The 23,622-nt window shown below is 37.9% G+C and overlaps 3 protein-coding genes across 6 annotated transcripts in view; 1 reads left to right on the forward strand and 2 right to left on the reverse strand.

Moving 5' to 3' along the window:
- The window catches only part of LOC106083048 (Krueppel homolog 2), a 41,132-nt gene extending 24,124 nt beyond the window's left edge, over positions 1-17,008 (reverse strand). Inside the window, exon 1 of one of the 4 annotated variants that reach the window (XM_013245868.2) lies at positions 16,908-17,008. The gene's annotated coding sequence lies outside the window, so the exon portion shown is untranslated. Of the gene's footprint in view, positions 1-4,069; positions 4,172-16,852 lie in introns of those variants that run through there. The other 3 variants (XM_013245866.2, XM_013245870.2, XM_013245869.2) reach the window with 3 other exon arrangements.
- Positions 17,009-18,960: 1,952 nt separating this feature from the next.
- Positions 18,961-20,125, forward strand: LOC106083030 (protein-lysine N-methyltransferase CG9154). The gene is made up of 3 exons (XM_013245847.2): positions 18,961-19,183; positions 19,248-19,395; positions 19,733-20,125. The coding sequence occupies exons 1-3, from the start codon at positions 19,040-19,042 to the stop codon at positions 20,095-20,097; spliced, it is 657 nt and encodes a 218-aa protein (XP_013101301.2). The 5' UTR covers positions 18,961-19,039; the 3' UTR covers positions 20,098-20,125.
- LOC106083031 (prefoldin subunit 1) lies at positions 20,126-22,477 on the reverse strand. The gene is made up of 4 exons (XM_013245848.2): positions 22,419-22,477; positions 22,307-22,355; positions 22,066-22,208; positions 20,126-20,615 (listed from the first exon to the last, which is right to left on the reverse strand). The coding sequence occupies exons 2-4, from the start codon at positions 22,334-22,336 to the stop codon at positions 20,411-20,413; spliced, it is 378 nt and encodes a 125-aa protein (XP_013101302.1). The 5' UTR covers positions 22,337-22,355; positions 22,419-22,477; the 3' UTR covers positions 20,126-20,410.
- Between the last annotated feature and the right edge of the window lie 1,145 nt (positions 22,478-23,622).

Here is a 23,622-nt window from a genome sequence, read left to right on the forward strand (position 1 = left end):
ATAAATCAACGAAATTTATTCGGTAGGTCGGCCTATATCAAATTATAGTCCGACCGATACCAAATAATGCAAGAAATAGATAAGTTCTTTATCGGCCGAAGACTCTAAATCGGTCGAAGACCCTAAATCCCTGTCAGTATACAGATTAATATATGCTGATTTTATTCTGATGCGGCTATCGTCCCCAGATCCAGCTCCAGCAATCGAACAGCTTCAATTGGAACGGTCTATAGTGACTTTGCAGTAAGATTAGTTAGTTTCTACGGGCATGTAAATAGGTAATTGGTCTCATGGGCTTCTGTGTGAGGTTAGGTTGGGTTTAAGTGGCCGTCTACCATCTGAATCACTTAGAGGTTTTCATCCATTGTGATACCACAGCAACAGAACAAGAAAGATGCCTTCTAGTTCCTACCATTGAACCATCCAGATCGCTTCAAAAGCCCAACAACTTGCGAATGTTCACATCCGCTAAATCAAACAGGTTCTCAAAGAAAGAGAACCTAAAGTGAAACTCCTTCTGACTGCTAGTGCGGGACACACACACAGAAAGTGTTCTATACTCTCTTCTTCCCTCGATGTCCTCGCAGCTTTTGTAAAAGTCGTTGCTGGCAACCTTCAGGCATGTCAGCATGTTTTCCAATGAGACAGTGACTTGTCATGACGGACACTATAACTGAGACGTCTGTTCTAGCCAGTGACAGCAAAGCGGTAGACCTCTTCAAATCTAGGTATGTGTCCTAATCTAGATTTGAAGAGGTCTACCACTTTGCTGTCACTGGCTAGAACAGGCCTCTCAGTTATAGTGTCCGTCTTGACAGGTCACTGTCTCGTCGGAAAACATGCTGACAGCCTGAAGGTTTTGGAATGCTCACAGCCCCTTCTTTGTGATCATCTATCATTCGTTGTCCTTCGGGCCTGGTCCTGAAAACTTAGCTCACATGTCGCTAGAGGCATACCCACAACTTCCCGTTTCCCTGGAATGTGTAAGGTAGCTCCTAGGTCGTCCGCTTTACAAGTTCCTGGGGTATCTCTGTGGCCCGGCATCCAGAACAGGTGAATTTTGAACTGTTCAGCCATCTCGTTGAGAGATCTGCGACAGTCGAGGGCGTGTTCAGTGTTCTGTGTTCAGAAATACGTTCTCCAGGGATTTAATGGCTGCCTGGCTGTCTGAGAAGGTATTTATGCCAATCGTCGTTATGACATTATATCTTAGCCATTCCACCACTTCCTGCAAGGATCTCCGCTTCATACACACTGCAGTGGTCGGATAACCTTTTCCATATGACCAGTTCCAGATCTTTAGTCTTTAGAGTACACCCCAAAGCCCATCTGTTCATCTAGTTTGGAACCATCCGTATAGAAGTCTATGTAACTTCTATTACCAGGGATGTCGTAATTCCAATCGGTTCTATTAGGAAAAGTGGTACAGTAGTTTTTATCAAAAAGCGGCTCAGGTAGGGTTAACACAATAACACAAGGATAACACAGTGTACATGCCGCCACATGACCAAAGAGAAAGCTCTCTTAGCCTTACGGCAGTGGTCGGTGAAATTTGTCTATCCACAATGTCCAGAAGCATTAGATGTAACATTAAATTCAGTGCATCAGATGTCGTCGTCCTTAGTGCGGCTGTGATGCACAAACAAGCCATCCTTTGGAGCCGGTTGAGTATTGAGCAGTAGATGGACTTTTGAAGCGCCGTCCACCAGACCACAACACCATATAGACAATAGGTCTGACAACTACAGTATATACCCAATGCATGACACGCGGTTTAAATTCCTAACCAATGGCTCTCTTGCAGGTGTATAGGGCAAGAGTGGCCTTTCTTGCCCTTTCCAAAATGATGGATTTGAAGTTCAGTTTCCTGTCCAGCAAAACACCCAGGTATTTTGCGCTTTCTGTAAATGGAACATTCTCCCCACCCAAGGAGACAGGTTCCACTTTAGGCAACTTGTATATGCTGCTGATAAGAACTACAGAACTACGTTTTGCACGGATTTATACCTAGACCACTTTGCTGTGGAGCTTCCTGAAGTATATCTCTAAGAGTGCTGGAAAACTTTCCCCTAACCGCAATTGCAATGTCAGCAGCATACGCCACCACCTTTACACCTTTTTCTTCCAGAGACAATAATATATTTTTAATGGATATATTCCAAAGTAGAGGAGACAGTATACCTCCTTGAGGGATTCTGTGTAACATCTAAAGTATATATAGAGTATGCCAAAGAAACTCACTTATTTGAAAGGTCAATAAAACCAAGGGACTTTATTTAGTTATTCTTTTTATACCCACCACATTTTCGACCCTATAAAGTATATATATTTTTGGTCAGCATAAAAATCTAAGACAGTCTAGCCATGTCCGTGCGTCTGTCCGTCAGTCTGTCTGTTGAAATCACTCTACAGTCTTTAAAAATAGAGATATTGAGCTGCAACTTTGCAGATTCTTTTTTTGTCTATAAACAGGTTAAGTTCGAAGATGGGCTATATCGGACTATATCTTGATATAGCTCCCATATAGACCGATCCGCCGATTTAGGGTCTTAGGCCCATTAAAGCCACATTTATTATCCAATTTTGGTGAAATTAAAGACAGTGAGTTGTGTTAAGTTTTTTGACATACTTCTGCAATATGGTCTAGTTCGATCTAGATTTTGATATAGCTGCCATATAGACCGATATCTCGATTTAAGGTTTTCGGGCCATAAAAGGGACATTTATTGTCTGATGTCGCCGAAATTTCGGACAGCGAGTTAAGTTAAGCCCCTCGAGATATTTCTGTAATTTGGTCTAGATCGATCAAGATTTGAATATAGCTGCCATATAGACCGATCTCTCGATTTAAGGTTTTGGGCCCAAAAAAAGCTCATTTATTGTCCGATGTCGTCGAAATTTGGGACAGTGAGTTGTGTTATGAACTTCGACATTCTTCTTCAATTTGGCTCAGATCGATCCAGATTTAGATATAGCTGCCATATAGACCGATCTCTCGATTTAAAGTTTTGGGGCCGCATTTATTGTCCGATTTCGACGATAAGCCCATTGATAAGTAAACTGATCGACTCAGAATCACTTTTTGATTCAATTTAGCTATATCCGTCCATGCTAAATTGTGTAGAAAGTACAGGTCGCAATTTTCATCTGATCGCTTTCAAATTTGGAACAAGCACTTTCTTGGGTCTAAAGACGAAGCCTAATGAAATTGGAAAAAATCAGTTCATATTTAGATATAACTCCCATATATATGTTCATCCGATTTGGACTAAAACTGCAATTATATGGTCATTTGTAAACCGATTCTCACGAAATTTCGCACAGAGGATTCGTTCATAAATTTCGATATTTTTGGTGTATTTCATAGAAATCTGTTCAGTTAGTTCGTCTGATTTGGACTTCTATTGCAATTATATCATCATTTGTAAGCCGATTCTCACAAATTTTTGCACGAGAGGTTCTCTTATAAGTTTCGCTTTTATTGGCGAATTTTATAGAGAAATATTGCAATAATGTGCTCATTTGTGAACCGATTCTCTCGAAATTTGGCAGGAAGGACTTTCTCTCGACTCTCGACATTACTGTTCAAATTCATAGAAATCGCATTTTTTGACCAATCTTGCCAAAATTTTGCACAACGCTTTCCTCGACGACTACCACGAAATCTAAGAAGTTTGCTTGAACTCGGTTCAGATTAAGATATAGCTCTCAGATTTTGGGTAATTTGCAATAATGTTGTCATTTGATTTGTTTGAGCATATTTGCTCGAAATGTGATAACCATTTGAAAACATCCGGCGAGGTCCGTCAAATTTGGGTCGGAATAAGATATAGCTTACACTTCATACTTAAAGGGTAGGTGTAGGGTATTATTCACCGGCCGACTTTTGCCTTTCCTTACTGGTTTTTAAATAAACATTTAAAAAAATACTTTTGATATTTTCTTACTGCCTTCTTCGTAAGACCTTTTTTTTAATTTTAATAACATTAACATAACAAGTTTCCCTAGAAATTTTGAATATCTCGAATATAGAATTTAAAGTATTTTAAAAATATAATTTTTTATTTACGTATAACAATCAGAAAACGATTCAAACCAGTGAGAAAAGCTTTAGCACTGCTAAATAAACAGCAACATATATTTGCTCGCTGCGTTAGATTTTCACTAGTCCGAACGACTAAAACCAAACTACAACTCAAGTTGAAATCGAAACTTGTCTACAAACACACATTATAAAAAAAGTGTTACATGATAAACAAAAAAAAATGCTATAAACCTGTTGTGAAGCCTTATACGCAATAATTAACACATACGAGTGTGATGGGGGAATGGGAAGAGGGGCTAATTACGAGGTAGGTATGGAAAATGCGGTCAGGTATGTTTTGAGGTTGCACAAATTTTTATGATTTAGCGTAGCTTAGCAAGACGGATGATGATGCAATTTTCCTTTACCTTAAGGGTAAACTTCAGTTCAATCCGAATGAAAAAAGTTACTGTTTAAGCGAGTTTAGCTTAAACAGCAGCTGCTATGGGTATGTGTACAAAACATAGATCAAACCAAGATAAATCGATACAGGTAAGTGCAGTTGCCCAACAACAAAAAATCAAGTGCACTATATGTCAAAATCAGCGTTTTGTGCAACTCTGATTTTGAGTAAAATTTAAAGTAAATGCTTTATTTAAGACTTTTTATTTCTTTTACATTAGGTTTGTTCGCGTACTTTTCCAGTAAAAGTTTGCCAGTACAAATTTGCAGGAGAGTAAGCACATCCTTAACTCTCTTTTGTAATTTATCGGAATTAAACAACTGGTGTTTATTAACCAGCTGATCGATGCTGCAAATTTATCCTAGGAAAAAAAACTCCAGTAGAAATTTGCAAGCTCTCAATTACACAACACTCAAAATTGTGCTCGCTCTCACGCACTCTCCCGCTCTCTTCTGCTGGCAAATAAAGTACGCGAACAACTTCCAGTAACTTTTGCAATATTTGAGTACACATATTATATGCCTAACCTGATTTTAGGTCTGTTCGCGTACTCTTCCAGTAAAAGTTTGCGGGAGAGTAGGAACAACCTTTATCAGGGATGGAAAATACAAAATATAAAATGGTACTAAAAAGGTACTTTTTGGACTGAGAGAGTATTTTAAGTTTTGCAAAATGGTTTCAAGAATATTGGAGCGCAGGTATAAAAAAAAAAATATCTCTGGAAAACTTCTGCCCTACCGATTACATACCACACAATTGATGACCACGTACAAAGCAGTTAGTGGTCTGTGGTAAGTTATGCAACGCCACTGCGGTCTCGTCAGCTCTGTGAGAGGCAGTGGAATAGTATTCAGATCTGTCAGAATGCCGCCCTTCGAACTGCGACGGGCTGTCTCCTCGGTTCTCACGTGAACCACCTCCATCAGGAGACAAAGATCTTACCATTGCGAAGACATAACTGCATGCTGTTTAAGCAATATCTTTTGGGCTGTTATCGCAGAGACGATCCAAATCATCATCTTGTGGATAGGTAACCTTAAGGCATGGAAGCCTTAAGGTAGATCTATATGATCTAGAACGTGAGGTTTAGCGGGTCTAGACAACATTCGTGCAGACACGGTAGCAGATACGTTAAATATTGGGTTGCCCAAAAAGTAATTGCGGATTTTTTAAAAGAAAGTAAATGCATTTTTAATAAAACTTAGAATGAACTTTAATCAAATATACTTTTTTTACACTTTTTTTCTAAAGCAAGCTAAAAGTAACAGCTGATAACTGACAGAAGAGAGAATGCAATTACAGAGTCACAAGCTGTGAAAAAATTTGTCAACGCCGACTATATGAAAAATCCGCAATTACTTTTTGGGCAACCCAATAGCTACCGGGTGAATATAGTCCTTGAAGAAGGACCGCCTCCCGTTCCACCTGAAGAAATTGGCCTTCCCCGGCAAACCAGAGCAGGTCTGGCTCAATTACGATCTAGCAGATGTAGCCGTCTTAACTTTTACTGAGCAAGGATTGATACGATTGTGACCTGGGACCACACAATACACGTCACCTCTTTAACTGCCCAGCCAAACCCACTCGACTCAGACCCACACCCCATCTTAGTCGTAGAGTTCCTGGATTTGGACACTCAACAGAATCAAACAGACGATTGATAGAACACAACAAACTGCTACAACAACAACAAATCAGACATAAAAATTTCAAGTCAAGTAACTAGGGGTCATATAGACCGATCGGAACAATATGGGATTTAAATGAAAGATACCTGAGAGTCGAGCACGAATCTCATATAGAATTCGAAGGCCAAGTATCAGGGGTTCGTGTCTCTCCCAAAGCTTTCTAGAGGCTCATTAAGTCAAAAAAGGCGACTTGTGCATGAGGCATCTGTTTTCGAATTATAGTGCACCTCGAAAAAATTTTTACTCAACTGTTTGCTTATTCGTGTTTACTAAACACAGCTCAAACACTATGATGCATGCGATTTTTTGTGAATGATAAGGATGATAAGGGTCAGCTGGACAAACACATTTGGCATATGTCATCTCTTCGCGTCTTCTTGTTTAAGCAGAGTATTCTGCTCAGATTTTAGAGATGAATGCTGTCAAACTCCATATATGGGTTGCCCAAAAAGTAATTGCGGATTTTTCATATATTCGGCGTTGACAAATTTTTTCACAGCTTGTGACTCTGTAATTGCATTCTTTCTTCTGTCAGTTATCAGCTGTTACTTTTAGCTTGCTTTAGAAAAAAAGTGTAAAAAAAGTATATTTGATTAAAGTTCATTCTAAGTTTTATTAAAAATGCATTTACTTTCTTTTAAAAAATCCGCAAGTACTTTTTGGGCAACCCAATAAAACATGAAAAAGCATGCTATGTTCGGCTAGGCCGAATCTTATATATCCTCCACCATGGATCGAATATATTGTTCTAATATATGCTATTAGAGCAATATCAAGTTTTTGTCCGATTCGGACTATAATTGAATTCACCCAATCCGAATAAAAAATGCGCCCTTAAGGGGCTCAAGAAGTAAAATCAGATGGGCTTATATGGGAGCTGTATCAGGCTATAGACTGATTCAGACCATATTTTACACTTATGTTGAAAGTCATGGGAGAAGCCGTTGTACAAAATTTTCAAATCGGATAGTAATTGCGCCCTCTAGAGGCTCAAGAAGTCAAGAACCCAGATCAGTTTATATGACAGCTATATAAGGTTATGAACCGTTTTAAACCTAACTAAGCATAGTTGTTGGAAGACATAACACAACACATGATGGAGAATTTCAGCCAAATCGGATAAGAATTGCGCCCTCTAGTGGCTCAAGAACTCAAGATTCGAGATCAGTTTATATGGCAGCTATATAAGGCTATGATACATTTTGAACCATACTTTGCACGATGTGTTTCTCTATGACTTCCAAAAACTCTGCCAAGTATGGTTCAAATCGGTCAATAACTTGATATAGCTGTCATACAAAACGATCTGGGAACTTGACTTCTTGAGCTTCTAGAGGGCGCAGTTCCTATTCGATTTGGCTGAAATTTTGCATGAAGTATTTTATTATGACCTTCAACAACTCTGCCGAATAAGGTTCAAATCGCTTCATAACCTACTATAGCTGCCATATAAACCGATCTGGGATCTTGACTTCTTGAGCCTTTAGAGGTCGGAATTATTATCCGATGTGCCTGAAATTTTGTACGACGGATCCTCTCATGACCATCAACATACGTGTTTATTATGGTCTGAATCGGTCTATAGCCACATAAATCTATCTCTCTATTTTACTTCTTGAGCCCCCAAATTCTTATTCGAATTGGCTGACATTTTACACAGGTCTCCAACATATAACTGAATTGTGGTCCATACCGGACCATATCGCGATATCGTTCTAATAACTTTTTTATCCTTTTTTTTCTTAAGAGTTGCCGGGAAAAGAACTCGACAAATGCGATCCATGATTGAGGGTATATAAGATTCAGCCCAGCCTAACTTAGCACGCTTTTACTTGTTTTACCTAAGTTAAGTTGTGGAGCCCCTTAGCAAACAGATTCACTTGGGTTATTTTAAGACAATTTGAATACCACAAATGTTTTTTGAAAGCTATTGGCCTTTACTAAGAATCAAAACCACAACCTACGTTTATATATTAAAGCACACTTTCAGAAGTTTTGACCAACAGACTTTCGGTGGAAAGTCTGATGGTCAAAATTTCGTGAAAAATCTGAATGTAAACCTTTGGCTTTTGAGAGAACTTTAAAATGTTCTCCTCCCTCGTAAAACCACCAATGATAACCAACCAAAAAATCATGAATGTGATTTAAGCATGAATATATTCAGCTGACGATGAAACGTTATCTGAGGTTTATGCATATCATAGGTTCGGTGAACTTCTTCGTTTTTTCTTTGTAACAAGTAGCAATTCCATTCTCTCTATAGAAAGCATTTGAAGAAAAATGAATTCCTTAAACCCGTAAAAAACAGTCAATTTGTTATCGAAAAAGCAAATATCGACTTGATTCTGGAAAATGATTTAAGATATTTTTTGGATAAACAAGTGTACAATATTTTCTATAGAGCAAAAATTTTGACCAAAAAATATAGGAGTGTCAAAAAAGCTATTCTTCTAACGACTTTTCCATTGAGCAAAAGCGGGGAAACAAAAACAAGAAGATGATACCCCATTTATGGGTTAATGGCGGGATACCCCTTCCCAAAACCCCTTGAGAGGTCATGCCTGCCAGAACAATATAAGACTTCAACGAAAAATATTTCAAAGTAAAGTATGTATCTGACATCCAAAGTTGTGATATAGTGGTTGGGGGCACGCCCCATCCCAAAACCGCCGAGCGGGTATGACAATATGAGAGCGCCGGAAAGAGAATTTGAGCCTATGACAATAAATTTTTTACCAAATATTTTCAATAAAAATCTAATTTTGAAAAAAATTTTCTATGACAATAAAATTTTGGCAAACTTTTCAAACTGTTTCCCAACAATTTCATCATCCCCATAAAATATTGAATGAAATAACACTTGGTTCAGCGGACTATGAATATTCTTTTTTTCCAATCGACAACACCTTTATGTTGATAATGAAACCTAATCATTGTCATGAAAGAGTCGACAATAAAAATTCAATTACTCGACGATATGTGTGGTTCATAAAAAAAACAAAGCTAGAAAGCATACACAGAAGAGAAAAAAACTGGGGAGGGAGTAGAGAAATGGCAATTCATTTTATGCCCTCTACTGGGACACCTACCCACTGCTCTTAGCGCTAAAATAGGTTGATAAGAGTACACATATCTTGAACTGAAATTGTGCTATGTCATATTTTCCAATATTTCTATGGGAGACATAAAATAGGAAAATGTTCAGTTCAGTTCAGAAATGGAAAATAGGTCTCAATGACCTTGAACTAATTTTTTTCTTTTTTTTTTACCAAAATTCTTCAACTGAAGTTTTTATTTTATTCTTGCCGTGGATTGTTGACTTGCCACCGTTCGCTTAGCGAGGGAGAACTGGGACAGAACTCGTATGTGGCCCACAAGGTTTAATTAATAATTAAAAGCAATCAATACTTTATAGGGTTTAGTGGTGCTAGGAGTGTAGGTGGCTATGGTGGTTCTGGTGGTGCTTTAAATTGTTTCTTCCACATCGATTGTCTGTCTCTACAACAACAACAAAATAGTATTTGCTTTCGTGTGGGAAATGTTCTTTCAAATAATTTTTTTCATTGTGCTAGGTCAATGGAAATAGTGGCATACAGTGGATACAATGCAGAAACTTAGGAATGAAATTGTAGATCAAGTTTTGGAACTCTTCTTTCCTGAAAATGTTGACAAAAATTTTCTATAAAAATCAAAAATTAACTAAATTTTCTCCATATAAAAAATGTCCAACAAGTTTTCTATGAAAACTAAAATTTGACAAATTTTTTATAATAATAAAATTTTATTAAAATTTTCTATAGAAAAAGAAATGTTGGCGAAATTTTCTATGAAAACAAAAATTTGACGGATTTTTTTGGATAATAAAATTTTATTAAAATTTTTTATGGAATAAAAATGTTGGAAACATTTTTTATGAAAACCAAAATTGGACAACATTTTCTGCAAAAAATCCAATTTTGACAAAATTTCCTTAAAAATAAAATTTTTCAAAAATTTTCTCCAATTTTGACAAACAATAACGAAAACAAAAAGTTGCAAAAATTTTCTTTGAAAATCAATTAAAAGACAAATTTTTTGATGAAAATTAAAAATTCACATTTTCTAAGAAAGTGTTTCGATGAAAATTCAATTTTGACAAAAATTTGTTGAAAAACAAGTTTTTCTAAAATACAAAAAAAATTTAAAAAATTTGTGCTTGAGTTCATCCCTACTGCGAGCAGCTCAAACAGGGCCCGTAAGATGCACAGCACAACAACCGCACTAATCACCTCTAAGAAATTTTATATAGTCAATCACACCATACTTTTCAATCACGTCATTAGGTTCGATCTCTCGCACTCGAAGAAGAGGGGAATTGTGAACTAACAATTTGACAAAAATTTTATGAAAATCAATTTTTTTTCTAAAAAAAAAAATTAAAAAATTGTGCTTGAGTTAATCCCTACAGCCAGCAGATCAACAAGAGCTCCGTAAGATTCACAAAACAGCTGCAGCAGCGCTCACCGCAACTAGGGCATTTGATTTGGTCAATTATACTTTTCAACCACGTCATTAGGTTCGATCTCTCACACTCCATCAAGAACAGAGTTGTGAACTTACTGTGTGGTTGACAGTCATACGAAGCGTTCAGAAAGAGGAAGTCGAGCCACGTAGAGTACTACAGGTTGTTCACCAGGGAGTTCTCCGATCCTTAATAACCTCTACTACTCTAAGCTCCATTTACCCCCTGCCAGGTAAGTTCTGAAAACTGGCGAGGGACAACAAAAAGTACACAAAAATTTCGAGGGTGTCCGACAAACTCTCCTCAATATCAGCCCATGTTACACCAGTCTGCCATAAGGCAGGATCGAGGTCCTCAAATCTTTAGCCGGCAGCACATGAGGAATGCACAAAGATACCCTTTTATACCCGCCACCATAGGATGGGGGTATACTAATCTAGTCATTCTGTTTGTAACACCTCGAAATATTGATCTAGGACCCCATAAAGTGTATATACTCTTGATCGTCTCGAAATTCTAATTCGGACTAGCCATGTTCGTCCGTCCGTCTGTCGAAATAACGATAGCGGTGGAACGCGTAGAGCTAGCCGCTTATAATTTTGCACAGATACTTGGTATTGATGCAGGTCGTTGGGCATGGCAAATGGGCCATATTAGTTCAGATTTGGATATAGGTCTCATATAAACCGATCTCCCGATTTGTCGTCTTGAGCCCCTGGAAGCCACAATTCTTGTCCGATTTGACAGCAATTTTGCACGTAGTGTTCTGTTATGACTTCCAACAAATTTGCTAAGTACGGTCCAAATCGGTCAAAAACCTGATATAGCTCCCGCATAAACCGATCTCCCGATTTGTCTTCTTGAGCCCCTGGAAGCCTTAATTTTCATCCGACTTGGCTGAAATTGTGCACAAAGTATTCTATTTTGACTTCCAACAACTTTGCCAAGTACGGGTTATTTCGGTCAAGAACCTGACATAGCTCCCATATAAACCGATCTCCCGATTTGACTTCTTGAGCCCATGGAAGCCACAATTTTTATACGATTTCGCGGCAGTTTTGCACGTAGTGTTCTTTTATGACTTCCAACAACTTTGCCAGGTACGGCCCAAATTGGTCAAGAACCTGATATAGCTCCCATATAAACCGATCTCCCGATTTGATTTCTTGATCCCCTGGAAGCCTTCATTTTCATCCGATTTGGCTTAAATTTTGCACATAGTGTTTTATTTTGACTTTCAACAACTTTGCCGAGTACGGTCCAAATCGGTCAAAAATCGGATATAGCTCCCATATAAACCGATCTCCGGATTTGATTTCTTGAGCCCTAGGAAACCGCAATTTTCATCCGATTTGGCTGAAATTTTGTACATTGTGTTCTGTTATGACTCCCAACAACTGTGCAAAGTACGGTTCAAATCGGTCTATAACCTGATATAGCTCCCATATAAACCGATCTCCGGATTTGATTTCTTGAGCCCCTGGAAACCGCAATTTTCATCCGATTTGGCTGAAATTTTGCGCATAGTGTTCTATTTTCACTTCCAACAAACATGCCAAGTACGTTTGAAATCGGTCTATAACCTGATATAGCTCCCATATAAATCGATCTCCCGATTTGACTTCTTGAGCCCTTACAAGCCGCGATTTTGATTCGAATTAGCTGATATTTTGCATAAAGTGTTCTGTTTTGACTCTCAACAACTGCGCCAAATACGCCTCAATTCGGTCTGTAACTAGATATAGCTCCCATATTTTAGCAGAGTCCAGGAAGTTGGGTTCCCAAGATTCAATCCGGCCGAACTTACCACGCTTTTACTTGTTTACAATCTATAAGGCAATTGGTTGACGTATGATGACTTACCCAACTCCAGTAAAACCTATAGACTGGTCAAAACGCGGCATTAAGGACGATCACGAGCTGCCACTACATATACCGTTGAGCACCACACAGGCTGGAAAATTGAGGTCCGATCTGTGTGATGTTCATTGGTGTCACGAGAAGTTTAGCTGCGAGCTACCAAGCGCGTCCACAGGTTGCCGATAGTGAAATGGCCCATACGGACTAGTTGCAACGACAGTCGCGGACAATCAGCCGTATCGAGCGGACAGTCTCTGGCACAAATACTGAGTACCTATGATGATCGATATGACAAGGCGAGTTATTTGCGACTTTAAATAACCAATGGCCACCATGTTCCCGCGGCGATCTGTCCTTTTAGACTTCCGGGCGCGTCCACAGGTTGCGGATAGTGGAATGCCCCATATGAAGAAGTTGCAACGGCAGTTGCGGAAAATCCGCTTTATCGAGTGGAGAGTCTCAGTGAGAGGGCGGGCGGCACCGGTTCTGGCACAAATACTGAGTACCTATAATGCTCGATATGACAAGGCGAGTTGTTTGCGCCTTTAAATAACCAATGGCCACCATGTTCCCGCGGCGATCTGTCCTTTTGGACCGGAACGAGCTTGCTCACGAGGATCGCCACCTCCACATGAAAATGTGGCTACAACAACAACAAAATGCTTATGGAAATGAAAGAGACAAGGGGAGAGAATCAAAACGCTGGCTGGAGAATCAAAAAAGGGCACAGAAAGGAATGAAACCTGATCCGGATTGTGACGAAAGGGAGTTTACATATATACCCCGAGGTGGTGGGTAACCAAAGTTCGGCCCGGCCGAACTTAATACCTTTTTACATGTTTTTATTCTAAATGCGACTGACGACAACATAAGAAAGTCGCAAGTCAACAACGTTTCAGAGCCAGCTAAAGATTCATGTTGGCTAAGTCCTTAAAAACGTGGCAAGAATGACCTATTAAAAGCATTTGCTGTGTTGCTGTACGCGATATGCGTCATATGGCACTTGGCTTGCCCTGTGAGGCTAATATGTGCATGCCAAACAGCCGTCTAGCTATCTATGCTTTTTATGAAATCCATGCTAACGATGAGCATTTCTAGATTTTGCTACAAGGCTTGGGAAAAGTAGCATCTCAAGTAACTAGCGAATCAAGGAAAATCTGTGTGTACGAATCTCACTTGCTCGAATACTATTTTGGCTTTAGTAGCGTGATCACTACGCCTATTTTCCAGACACGAGGAACCATAAGGCTGTCCAGAAACAGGTTGAGCACCTTAATTATGTTGTAGACAACGGGTTCATCCAGATTATTTTCCTGAACGGTTTAACTAACTACGCTCAAGATAAGTTATGACGGTTGTCATTCGGCTCGGACACACAAGTGCGACGAATGGCACTCTCCACAACACTCATGGGATGTTCAATAATTTGGCAATGTTAGTGACGTGGCCCTGACTGATCCAAGATATGGCTCAAGTTATTTAATCATCAACCTATCCTCTAAGTAATGCGACATTTGTTTGGCCTTCAGGAAAACTCTACAAAAGTTGAGAGACTACCAGGAGATTAAATGTTCATTGCACTCTTTGAAATGCGAGAAGTTTCTATGTATCAAGCAAAAATGCAAAAATCGCAATTTCATTAAAACATAAAAGTTTCGTCATCTCATTCAGTTTTTCCGGTATTGCCTCCGGTTATGTATGTATATGTCCCTCATCTAGTTAGACCAGCAGCTATACTCTAATTCTGGATGGAGTTCTCTCAACTTAAACTAATCAACAATTTGTTAACATTGTTGTCTTCGAACACTGCATGGTTAACAGCTACTATCATTCAACATTTAATGGGAACATACAGCGGTCAAAAAAAGTATTCATCATTCAATGTTTTTTTTTTTAATAAGTCTACAAAAGACAATTGGAATAAAAATGTATTAAACTAATGATGCAGTAGTGCTTGTGTGATATATATGTACACAATTTCATTGTTTTTAAAGAAAAAAATAGTATTTATTGGAACAAAAAGGGCCATTTTACAGCTGAACACAAAAAATTAAACAAAAAAAGTATTCATCATTGCAAAAAAACAAAAAAATAAATAACATAATTTAAAAAAATTAATACTTTGTTATTCGACCACCGCGTCTTATAACTTCTTTTAAACGGTTTGATGGTTTGACATTATCACCTGTTGCATTTGACTCTTGCTCGAAAAATTGCGCGTTCTCAATTTGCGTTCGAGATGTTCCCAAAGATGTTCAATTGGGTTCAAGTCGGGACTTTGAGGAGGAGTTTTAATGACTTTGGGGCAGTTATACAGCATCCACATCTTGGTATTTAAAGCAGAATGTTTGGGGTCATTATCTTGATAATATTGAAAGTTATTACCAAGCCCAAGTTTTACAGCACTATCTTTTAAATTCCTCTTTAAAATGTCAATGTAATACTTATGATCCATTACTCCATTAATAATTTCAAGATTTCCCGCTCCTGAAGCCGCCATACACCCCCAAACCATTAAACCACCTCCACCATGTTTTACAGTAGCAACTGTGTTTCGTTCTTCAAGCTCTGTATTTGGTTTTCTGTACACTATGACCTTTCCATCGCACCCAAAAAGATTAAACTTGCTCTCGTCTGCAAAAATGACTGTTTTCCAAAATGATTCGGGCTGTTTTACATACATTTTTGCGAAGTTTAGCCTTTTCACTCGGTTTATTTTATTTATAAAGGGCTTCTTACGTGCAGTTCTTCCTCTGTAACTATGCCTTTTGAGTGTATTTCGAATTGTTTGTGTAGTAACTTCCTTCCCTAAATATTCCATAGTGTTTTTACGAAGAATGGTCGCATTTGTCTTCGGAGTTTTCTGAACTTGCCGCACTAGCCAACGCACATCTCCAACTGAAAGTGCTTTTGGTCGACCAGATCTTGGTTTATTGTCAACAGTTTTCGTTTCTGTCCACTTTCTGATGATGGATTGTATAGTAGATCGTGGTCTATTTAATATTTCACTGATAGTTTTTTGAGTTAAACCATTCCTGTGGTGTTTTATTATCAAAACTTTTACCTCATCAGAAACCTCGTTTTGCTTACGACCCATTTTGACAAAAACTATATTTTCAATGAAATTAAATATTTGCTGTCAAGGGCAAAGCCTCCTTTACTAAATAAAACAGAAAAGGGGGATTCCCAAATAATATTTGAATTTGACTTTGATGATAGCACATCAATGATGAATACTTTTTTTGTTCTGTTTTTGGTGTTATTATATAAAATTGCATTTTTTGCGCTAATTAAATTTATTTTTTGAATTTATTTTAAAACATATTACGAAAAATAAACTATTGCATAAAACTGCATTATTTGTTTACTTTAAATTTTCTTCAATTACCCAAAATAAGTGAATTTATTATCAATTTTGCTAATGATGAATACTTTTTTTGACCGCTGTATTTAAATTTAAAAAAAAAGTGACAACGACGACGGCATATCGTGCAATGATTTGCGAGAAAATGTCATACAAATAAAAAAAAACTGGATTTGAAACAGCAACAAACTCCAAAGTTCAGAGAACACATTTGTGATTTCGCTATCATCGCCACATTAATTAAATTAAATTGATGCATTTCAAATGGAAAACAGGAGTTGAAATTTGAGAGGAAAATAAAAACCATGAGGGCCCTTCGGATGTTGTAATTTGTGTAATGAGGCCAGACTAAAACAACAACAACAACAACCGCACTGTTGTTTCTTTAAAGACCTAAAAAAATCGGAACTGTACGTTGACCTGTATACATGATTTCTCAGATGAGAGATATTTTTAAATTATTTAAAGCACAAGACAGGTATATCGGCATTTATCAGAGGTCAGTCACTTTCGAACAAGACATCAACCATCATCTGACAAAATCTCACATTCATTAAAGAAACTGTCACCATCAATTTTGCTTTTTAAAGTGCTTTGAATTCAAAACCCCCCATAAAGGGCCTTTCCATTCAAGTTTCGTTTCTTTTACACCATCTCCTCCTCTTCCACCGACTGACCCAAATTGTTTTTAATCGTTTACTTTTTTGCCAAACTACAATTAAATGCAAGACACATTTTTGGATGGGTAGGTAATTCTGCAACATAAAGAGATACTCTATAGTGGTGACTGGCTGGGTTGGCTTAGCAGACGGCTGCTTATGTTTCCCCCGTATGCTGGCCACAGAACCACCATAATGGCCCTCGTGATGTGCCGTGACCAGCAATAATGCAAATGCTTCCCTTCAATTATTGGCCGAAAACACTCAATATAACTTTAGATTATCTTACTTACGTTATTCTTAAATGCTTTAATTTTATTCAGAAATGCTTTAATATCTATGGCTCACCGATCGATTTATAAAACACTCAAAAAAACTACGTCCGGATTTTATGAAAGCGAAAGCTAATATTTACGCACACGACACACACGTCAGACTTGGATCTAAAATCAGTCGACATTCGACTAATCGATTAATCGACTTACTAATCGACTATTGATAAGTCGAAGTCGACTTTTAGTGGCTAAAAACTTTTTTCATAAAGCCTTGTACTGACTTCGACTTTTCATACGAACAACTGTCAAAACGCACTATAAAAAATGGTGACAAAGATAATGCGAACTCATTTCGTACAAGTGGTACTGAGTTCTATGGGCAAAATAGTAGCGACTAGTAGTAGTGTGGCTGCATCAGAATAAGTTTCCAACAATTTTAATTGCAAATCATAACATAATTACCAGGTAGTGTACCGAAAACAGCTGAGTAAAGTGATTTCTCGCGAAGTGCACTGTCTGTCAACGAGTTATGGTTGTGTGTGTGTGTATTATAGTTAAGAACTATAACACACAAAACAACGAAAAATGGCGCGAACTAGTAACTAATCACTGATTTTGACAGATAGTGCGCTCAAGATTTTGTTGTTGGGCAACTGCCACTACCTGTAAATGAATACGTCTTGTTGCAAATGTAATTAAACGCCCACGAAATGGGCCGAATCAACTCTGCTTCAATACTGTCATCTTTGTTGTGTGTTGTTGTTTAACTTTTGTTTTTGTTCTGACAAGAAAAAAGTCGTCGGATTTCGCAATAATTTAATAGGCATTTTCGCTGTGAATGAAGTCTACTACTAGGCGTTATACCATGATGAAAGCCTGTTGTTGTAGTGGAGGTGGCGATCATGTGTTCATGTGGAGGTGGTTATTCTCTCCCAAGATATATTCATTTACAGGTTGTGGCAGTTGTCCTACAACAAAATATTGAGTGCACTAACTGTCAAGATCATTGATGAGTGCAACTCTTATTTTGTGTATGTTACATTTTCGTTGTTTGTGTGTCGTAACTATAATACACACCCAACCAAAACTCGTTGACAGATAGTGAAATTCGCGAGAAAAAATTGTATTCAGCAGTTTACGGTACACTATCTGGTAATTATGTCATGATCCTCGTCAAGCTCCTGTATGTGAGCAAACTTGTTCCGGACCAAATGATCGACCGCCGCGGAATCAGGTTGGCCAATGATTATTTAAAAGCGCCAATAATTCGCCTTGTCTTACCGAGCATCATAGTTATTCAGTATTTGTGCAAGAGCCGGTGGCACCCGACCTCTCACTGAGGCTCTCCGTTCGATACCGCTGATTGTTCGCGACTGCAACGGTATTCAGTGGCAACTTTTAACGTTAATCGATATCGTTAAAATCAGCTGTTTTCGCTTACGAATAGTAATTCGTTAACTAAACAACAGACAATTATTTGGCTTTACTTGGCGGCTTTGGCTTTAAAGTTTTTTCTTTTGTTTTTTCTTAAAAGACTTCGGATATCAGGATTCACTGATTAAGGTTAAGCCAAGCGATCAGCTGACATATAATTTTTTTTCAATTTTTGGCAGTACTTGGCATGTTAACTTGTTCTCTTTTTCCATTCATTCTTTGTTTACGATTTCTTCTATTTAAGGACATTTCAATCGGTGTTCATGGGGTCTATCCACATTATGTTTTCGCAAGTGACCTAACCATGGCGAAACTATTATATTATTAAATTATTTTATGTCAAAGTTTTTATAAATAATGAACGATTTATATACTCGCGTTCTTAAATTTAAAAAATCCCCGTTCAATAAAAAGATACGTATATCACAAAAGAGAGATTTCTAACGATTTTACACGTTCACGTATGTCGTAATTCGGCCCCTGGCCGACTGTTAACAGCTGTTCGCGTGAGACCACCTTATTAAATCTTTTGAGGTACATACGGCGCTTAAACCGTTAAAACGTAACATATTTTACGTTATTTCATTTATTGTGACTAATTATGTTAGAACTAAACCATTAACAATAGTGCGTTAAAAACAGTGTTGTAAAACGTTAGCCATTCACAATAGCAATCAAAACAAAACTTTTTGTGTTCATCTTAAAAACGTGCCTGGTGCTTAAATAAAAAATAAAATCCTCAATCTTTTATAAAAGTGAAGCTAAATAAATATGGATGATGATGAAGTCACTTTACCCGCCGATACCCTCGCCATACTTCAACAATTCTTGGTTGAAAAAGCCCAAAGAGAACAAGAAGAAATGGAAAAGATTGAAAAGAAGGCCGGCAAGGATGCAGAATTTGAGGAAGATTGGGTTTGTAATATTTATCCTTAATTGCTTTTGTTTAATTTATCTTAATGTTGTCTTAATTTTCCAGCAATTAAGTCAATTTTGGTATAGCCAAAGTACCAAAGAGACTCTGGGTGCAGTTGTAACACAGCTGGTGGGAGATTCCAAAGAGTTTAGCATAGCTTTGCTATCATGTCCTTCTTTGTATGGGACTATAAAGGAAATACATGAAAATGGTAAGTGGTGGATATTCCTAATGGAAGTTTTATAGAGACTTGGACGTGTAACCTTGCTGGCAGAGTGTAAACAAGTTGTCAAAAAGGGTGTTACAAGGATCCTCATCTAAATACTATAAATAATAGAATGAGTTGAGGAAGAAAAAACAAAATCGGCCTAGCCTCTGTTCCATAATGAAATTTCATGAGCAAATTTTCATTTTTAGCCTAGTGAAGTGGATGGACCAACTAAATCCTGTGATGGTTTCAAGTCAAGACATAAAATATTTCTTTTTAATAACCTGTTTTTTATTAACATTTCTCTCAAAAAGCTTTTTGTATTTCCCTTTTGTTTTAGTAAAAATATTTGAATACGACAAACGTTTTTCTGCCTATGGTGATGACTTTGTTTTTTATGATTTCAATGAAGCCGATAGTGAACATTACCTTAAAGACTTATGGCATCAATTTGATTTGATAATAGCTGATCCACCCTTCCTTTCCGAAGAATGCATAACAAAAATTTCGAAAATCATTGCCAATCTTTTGAAACCACAACACAATAAAATCATATTCTGTTCCGGTGAGGTAGTAGAGCCTTGGCTAACCAAAAGTTTGCCAGGGGTAAAAAAGTGCAATTTTCAACCACAACACGAACGTAATTTAGGCAATGAATTTGTATCCTATGCTAATTTTAATTTGGATGACTATGTGAAAACATAACAAAAATAAAAAGAAAACAATTTTAGTAAAAAAACTTGAACGATTTTTTATGTTTTTAATATCTTACTTTTATATCTGATGTTAAATAATTTAATTTAGATATTTGTGTGTTCAACAAGTTATCGTTTCATTCATTCATTGATTTCATGGGATGTAGTGTGATGGTAGCAATACCATCAACCACATGCATTTTTGTTCATTTCCTTTTTTTCTCCTGTTTTGTAAAGCTAAATGCAAAAATTAATGTTAGAGACAATGTTTAGCGGGAGCTGGTTACTGCTAAGAGTTGTGAGTGAGTGAGCGACTTAGTTTTTTATTTGGCTGCTTCGGCTTCTTTACGTTGCTGCACCAGCTCACGCAGACCATCCTCTTGATCTTTAAGAGATTTCACCAGGAATTCCTTTTTCTTACTTAGCAGTTCAATGGCTTTATCACATTTTTCTTGTTTAGCTTTCAGATCGCTGCGCATATCTGTGACACTGGTTAAAACGAACATGCGGCCCACCGAGAGATAGACTCTGAAAAGAGGAAATATTAGTAAAATACCACAATTGTTAGTAAAAGGAAAAAGATTGGGGGAAGAAGGGAAAATAAGCAAAACAAACAAAAACAAGTAAAAAGGATATCCACAAACCCGTTGAAAAATGCATGCCTTATGCTCCATAGCAGCTATATCGAAATATTTTCCGATTTGGACCAAATGCTAATTATACCAGTCATTGTTCAATTGTGTATAACAAAATATTAGTCTTTTTATTAGCTATATCTAAAAATAAACCGATCTGAATCATATACGAAACGGATGTCGAAAAGCCTAACATAAGTCACTGTGTCAAATTTCAGTTAAATCGGATTATGAATGCCCCTATTACGGGGCCAAGAATTTAAATCGAGATATCGGTCTATATGACAGCTATATCCAAATCTGGACCAATTTGAGCCTAATTGAAGAAGAATGTCGAAGGGCCTAACACAACCCACTGTCTCAAATTTCGGCGACATCGGACAATAAATGCGCCTTTTATGGGGCCAAAACCTTAAATTAAGAGATCGGCCTATATGACAGCTATATGCAAATCTTGATCGATCTAGGCCAAATTGCAGAAATATGTCGGGGAGCTTAACTTAACTCACGGTCCCAAATTTCGGCGACATCTGACAAAAAATGCACCTTTTATGGGCCCAAAACCTTCAATCGAGAGATCGGTCTATATGGCAGCTATATTCAAATCTGGACCGATCTGGGTCAAATTGACGAAGGATGTCGAAGGGCCCAACACAACTCACTGTCCCAATTTTCAGCAAAATCGCATAATAAATGTGGCTTTTATGGGCCAAAGACCCTAAATCGGCGGATCGGTCTATATGGGGGCTATATCAAGATATAGTCCGATATAACCCATCTTCGAAAAAAGAATCTGTGCAAAGTTTCAGCTCAATATTTCTATTTTTAAAGACTGAAGCCTGATTTCAACCGACAGCCGGACGGCTAGATCGTCTTAAGATGTTAACGCTGATCAAGAATACATACTTTATAGGATAGGAAATGGATATTTCGATGTGTTGAAAACGTAATGACAAAAGGAATAAACTCCCATCCTTCGGTGGTGGGTATAAAAATGCTGCGTTTAATCTCAATTTCTGAGGCCCGAATACTTGACCAAGGTCTTAAGCTTCCCCTGAACTCTGTTCTATTTGGTTATGTCTGGCAAATAAGCAAAGTGAAAAGAAAACCCAAAAGAAAAAACGATTTCTCTTCCCTCGCCTTAGCCAAGGAATTTGAAACCCTACTCCGGTCACACCGGTTTGGAGAATTTTTAAAAGCTGAAGACTATCAGCAAAGATTTTCTAAATTACAAGGCACATTAACTACTTTGCAATATTTACAGATCTTCCCAACCAAATCTAGTAAGAATAGGAAATTCTTAATTCCATCTCAACCCCTTTGACTCATTTCGCCATACTTACCTGGTATCATCTGTGAGATCACTGGTACCCTTTTCGGTTAATTGATACTTCTGTTTACCCGTCTTCACCATATCACACTTCATATCGATCATATTCATCTTCTTTGTGGTCTCAATTTTGTTAATTTGCATTTCGGTGAATGCCTGTGTGGAAGAAAAAGATCAAAGGCGACAATTTGGCCAGGACACAATGACTCACATTAAAAGTTGCTGACTTTTTTATGCGCTTAATTCCTACTTACTTTTTTCAATTCCATATCCATTTGCTCCATTTTAAAGTTACCTTTGGCTCTGTAATAATTTCAATTGAAATTTTATCAATTTTATTTGTTAATTTTATAAAATTTACAACACCTGCAAAAATTGCTATGCTTTTGTGAGACCTATAGTGAATTTTTGTGAAATGTCAAATGATTTTGACAGCAACAGCAGCATGTCCTATTGGAAAGAGTGTTGGTAAGTTGCAGGAATTTGAGAGGTAGAGATGCCAGATCAAAAATAAAATGTTAGTTTAGGGGGCGTTTACACATTTCAAGTTTTTATTTAAAATTGTTTGCAAATGCAGAAGAGCGTTAAAAAATTGCAGAAGCTCCGTTTGCACTGTTCCTTAAATCCGGATTTAAGGCACTCGTCAGCGGATTTTATAAAGGGAAAACAGATGATCGATTTAAAGAGCAGTGTAAACGGGGTTATACAACTGATCAAGGCGGATTAAATAAGGTGGTCTCACCCGAACAACTGTTGACAGCCGTCCAGGCTTGACAGTATTAAGATGTAAGAGTTTTGTTTGCATTTTCATTGTTGTTATCTTCTTTCTCGCATGTTCTCTGCTCGTACACGCACACAAATTTCTTTGTTGGCAAAACGTCGATCAGTTTGATGATAAGATGGCGAATTGCTCCATATGATTTGTGTTTGTTGTACAAATCAGACCACCTTTAATTGTTTCGCCATAACAAAGGGACAGCAGGAACAACGACCAAATCAATACCTACATTGCAGTGCATGAAGGTAGCAATCCTTGTCAAGCTTCATAGATGAGAAAGCTTGTTTCGATCCATGGGACCGATCGCTGCGAGATTATTCGTAGGCGCAAATAACTCGCCTTGTCATGTCGAGTGTCACAAGCATTCAGTATTTTTCCAGCAGTCAGTGACGCCCGGCCTCTCACGGAGACGCTTAGCTCGATACCGCTGATAGTCTGCGACTGTAGTTAAGGTTACTGCGTACTCTCTACACGTGGTCACATCCGGTAGCTCTTAGCTGAGCTTTTTGTGATAACGATGAACACCAAACATTTCGGAGCTCAGAGTTCCAACCCGTGCGGTGCTCAAAATCATCGCGTGTCGGGGGCCAACTTTTAGGATCTGACTAATGCGTGTTGTAGCTGGGCGATGACTCCTATTGTGGTGTAGTGGAACAGCACTATCACCTACGAGACAGATTCTCTATGTTGTGGTAGCGCGGCACTCCGATCCGGGATTGACTGAACTGCGATTGGGGTTGTTGTTGTTGTAACCACATTTGCAAGTGGAGGTGGCGATCCTCGTCAAACTCC

The sequence above is a fragment of the Stomoxys calcitrans genome, chromosome 3, assembly GCF_963082655.1.
Source record: "Stomoxys calcitrans chromosome 3, idStoCalc2.1, whole genome shotgun sequence".
NCBI lineage: Eukaryota > Metazoa > Arthropoda > Insecta > Diptera > Muscidae > Stomoxys > Stomoxys calcitrans.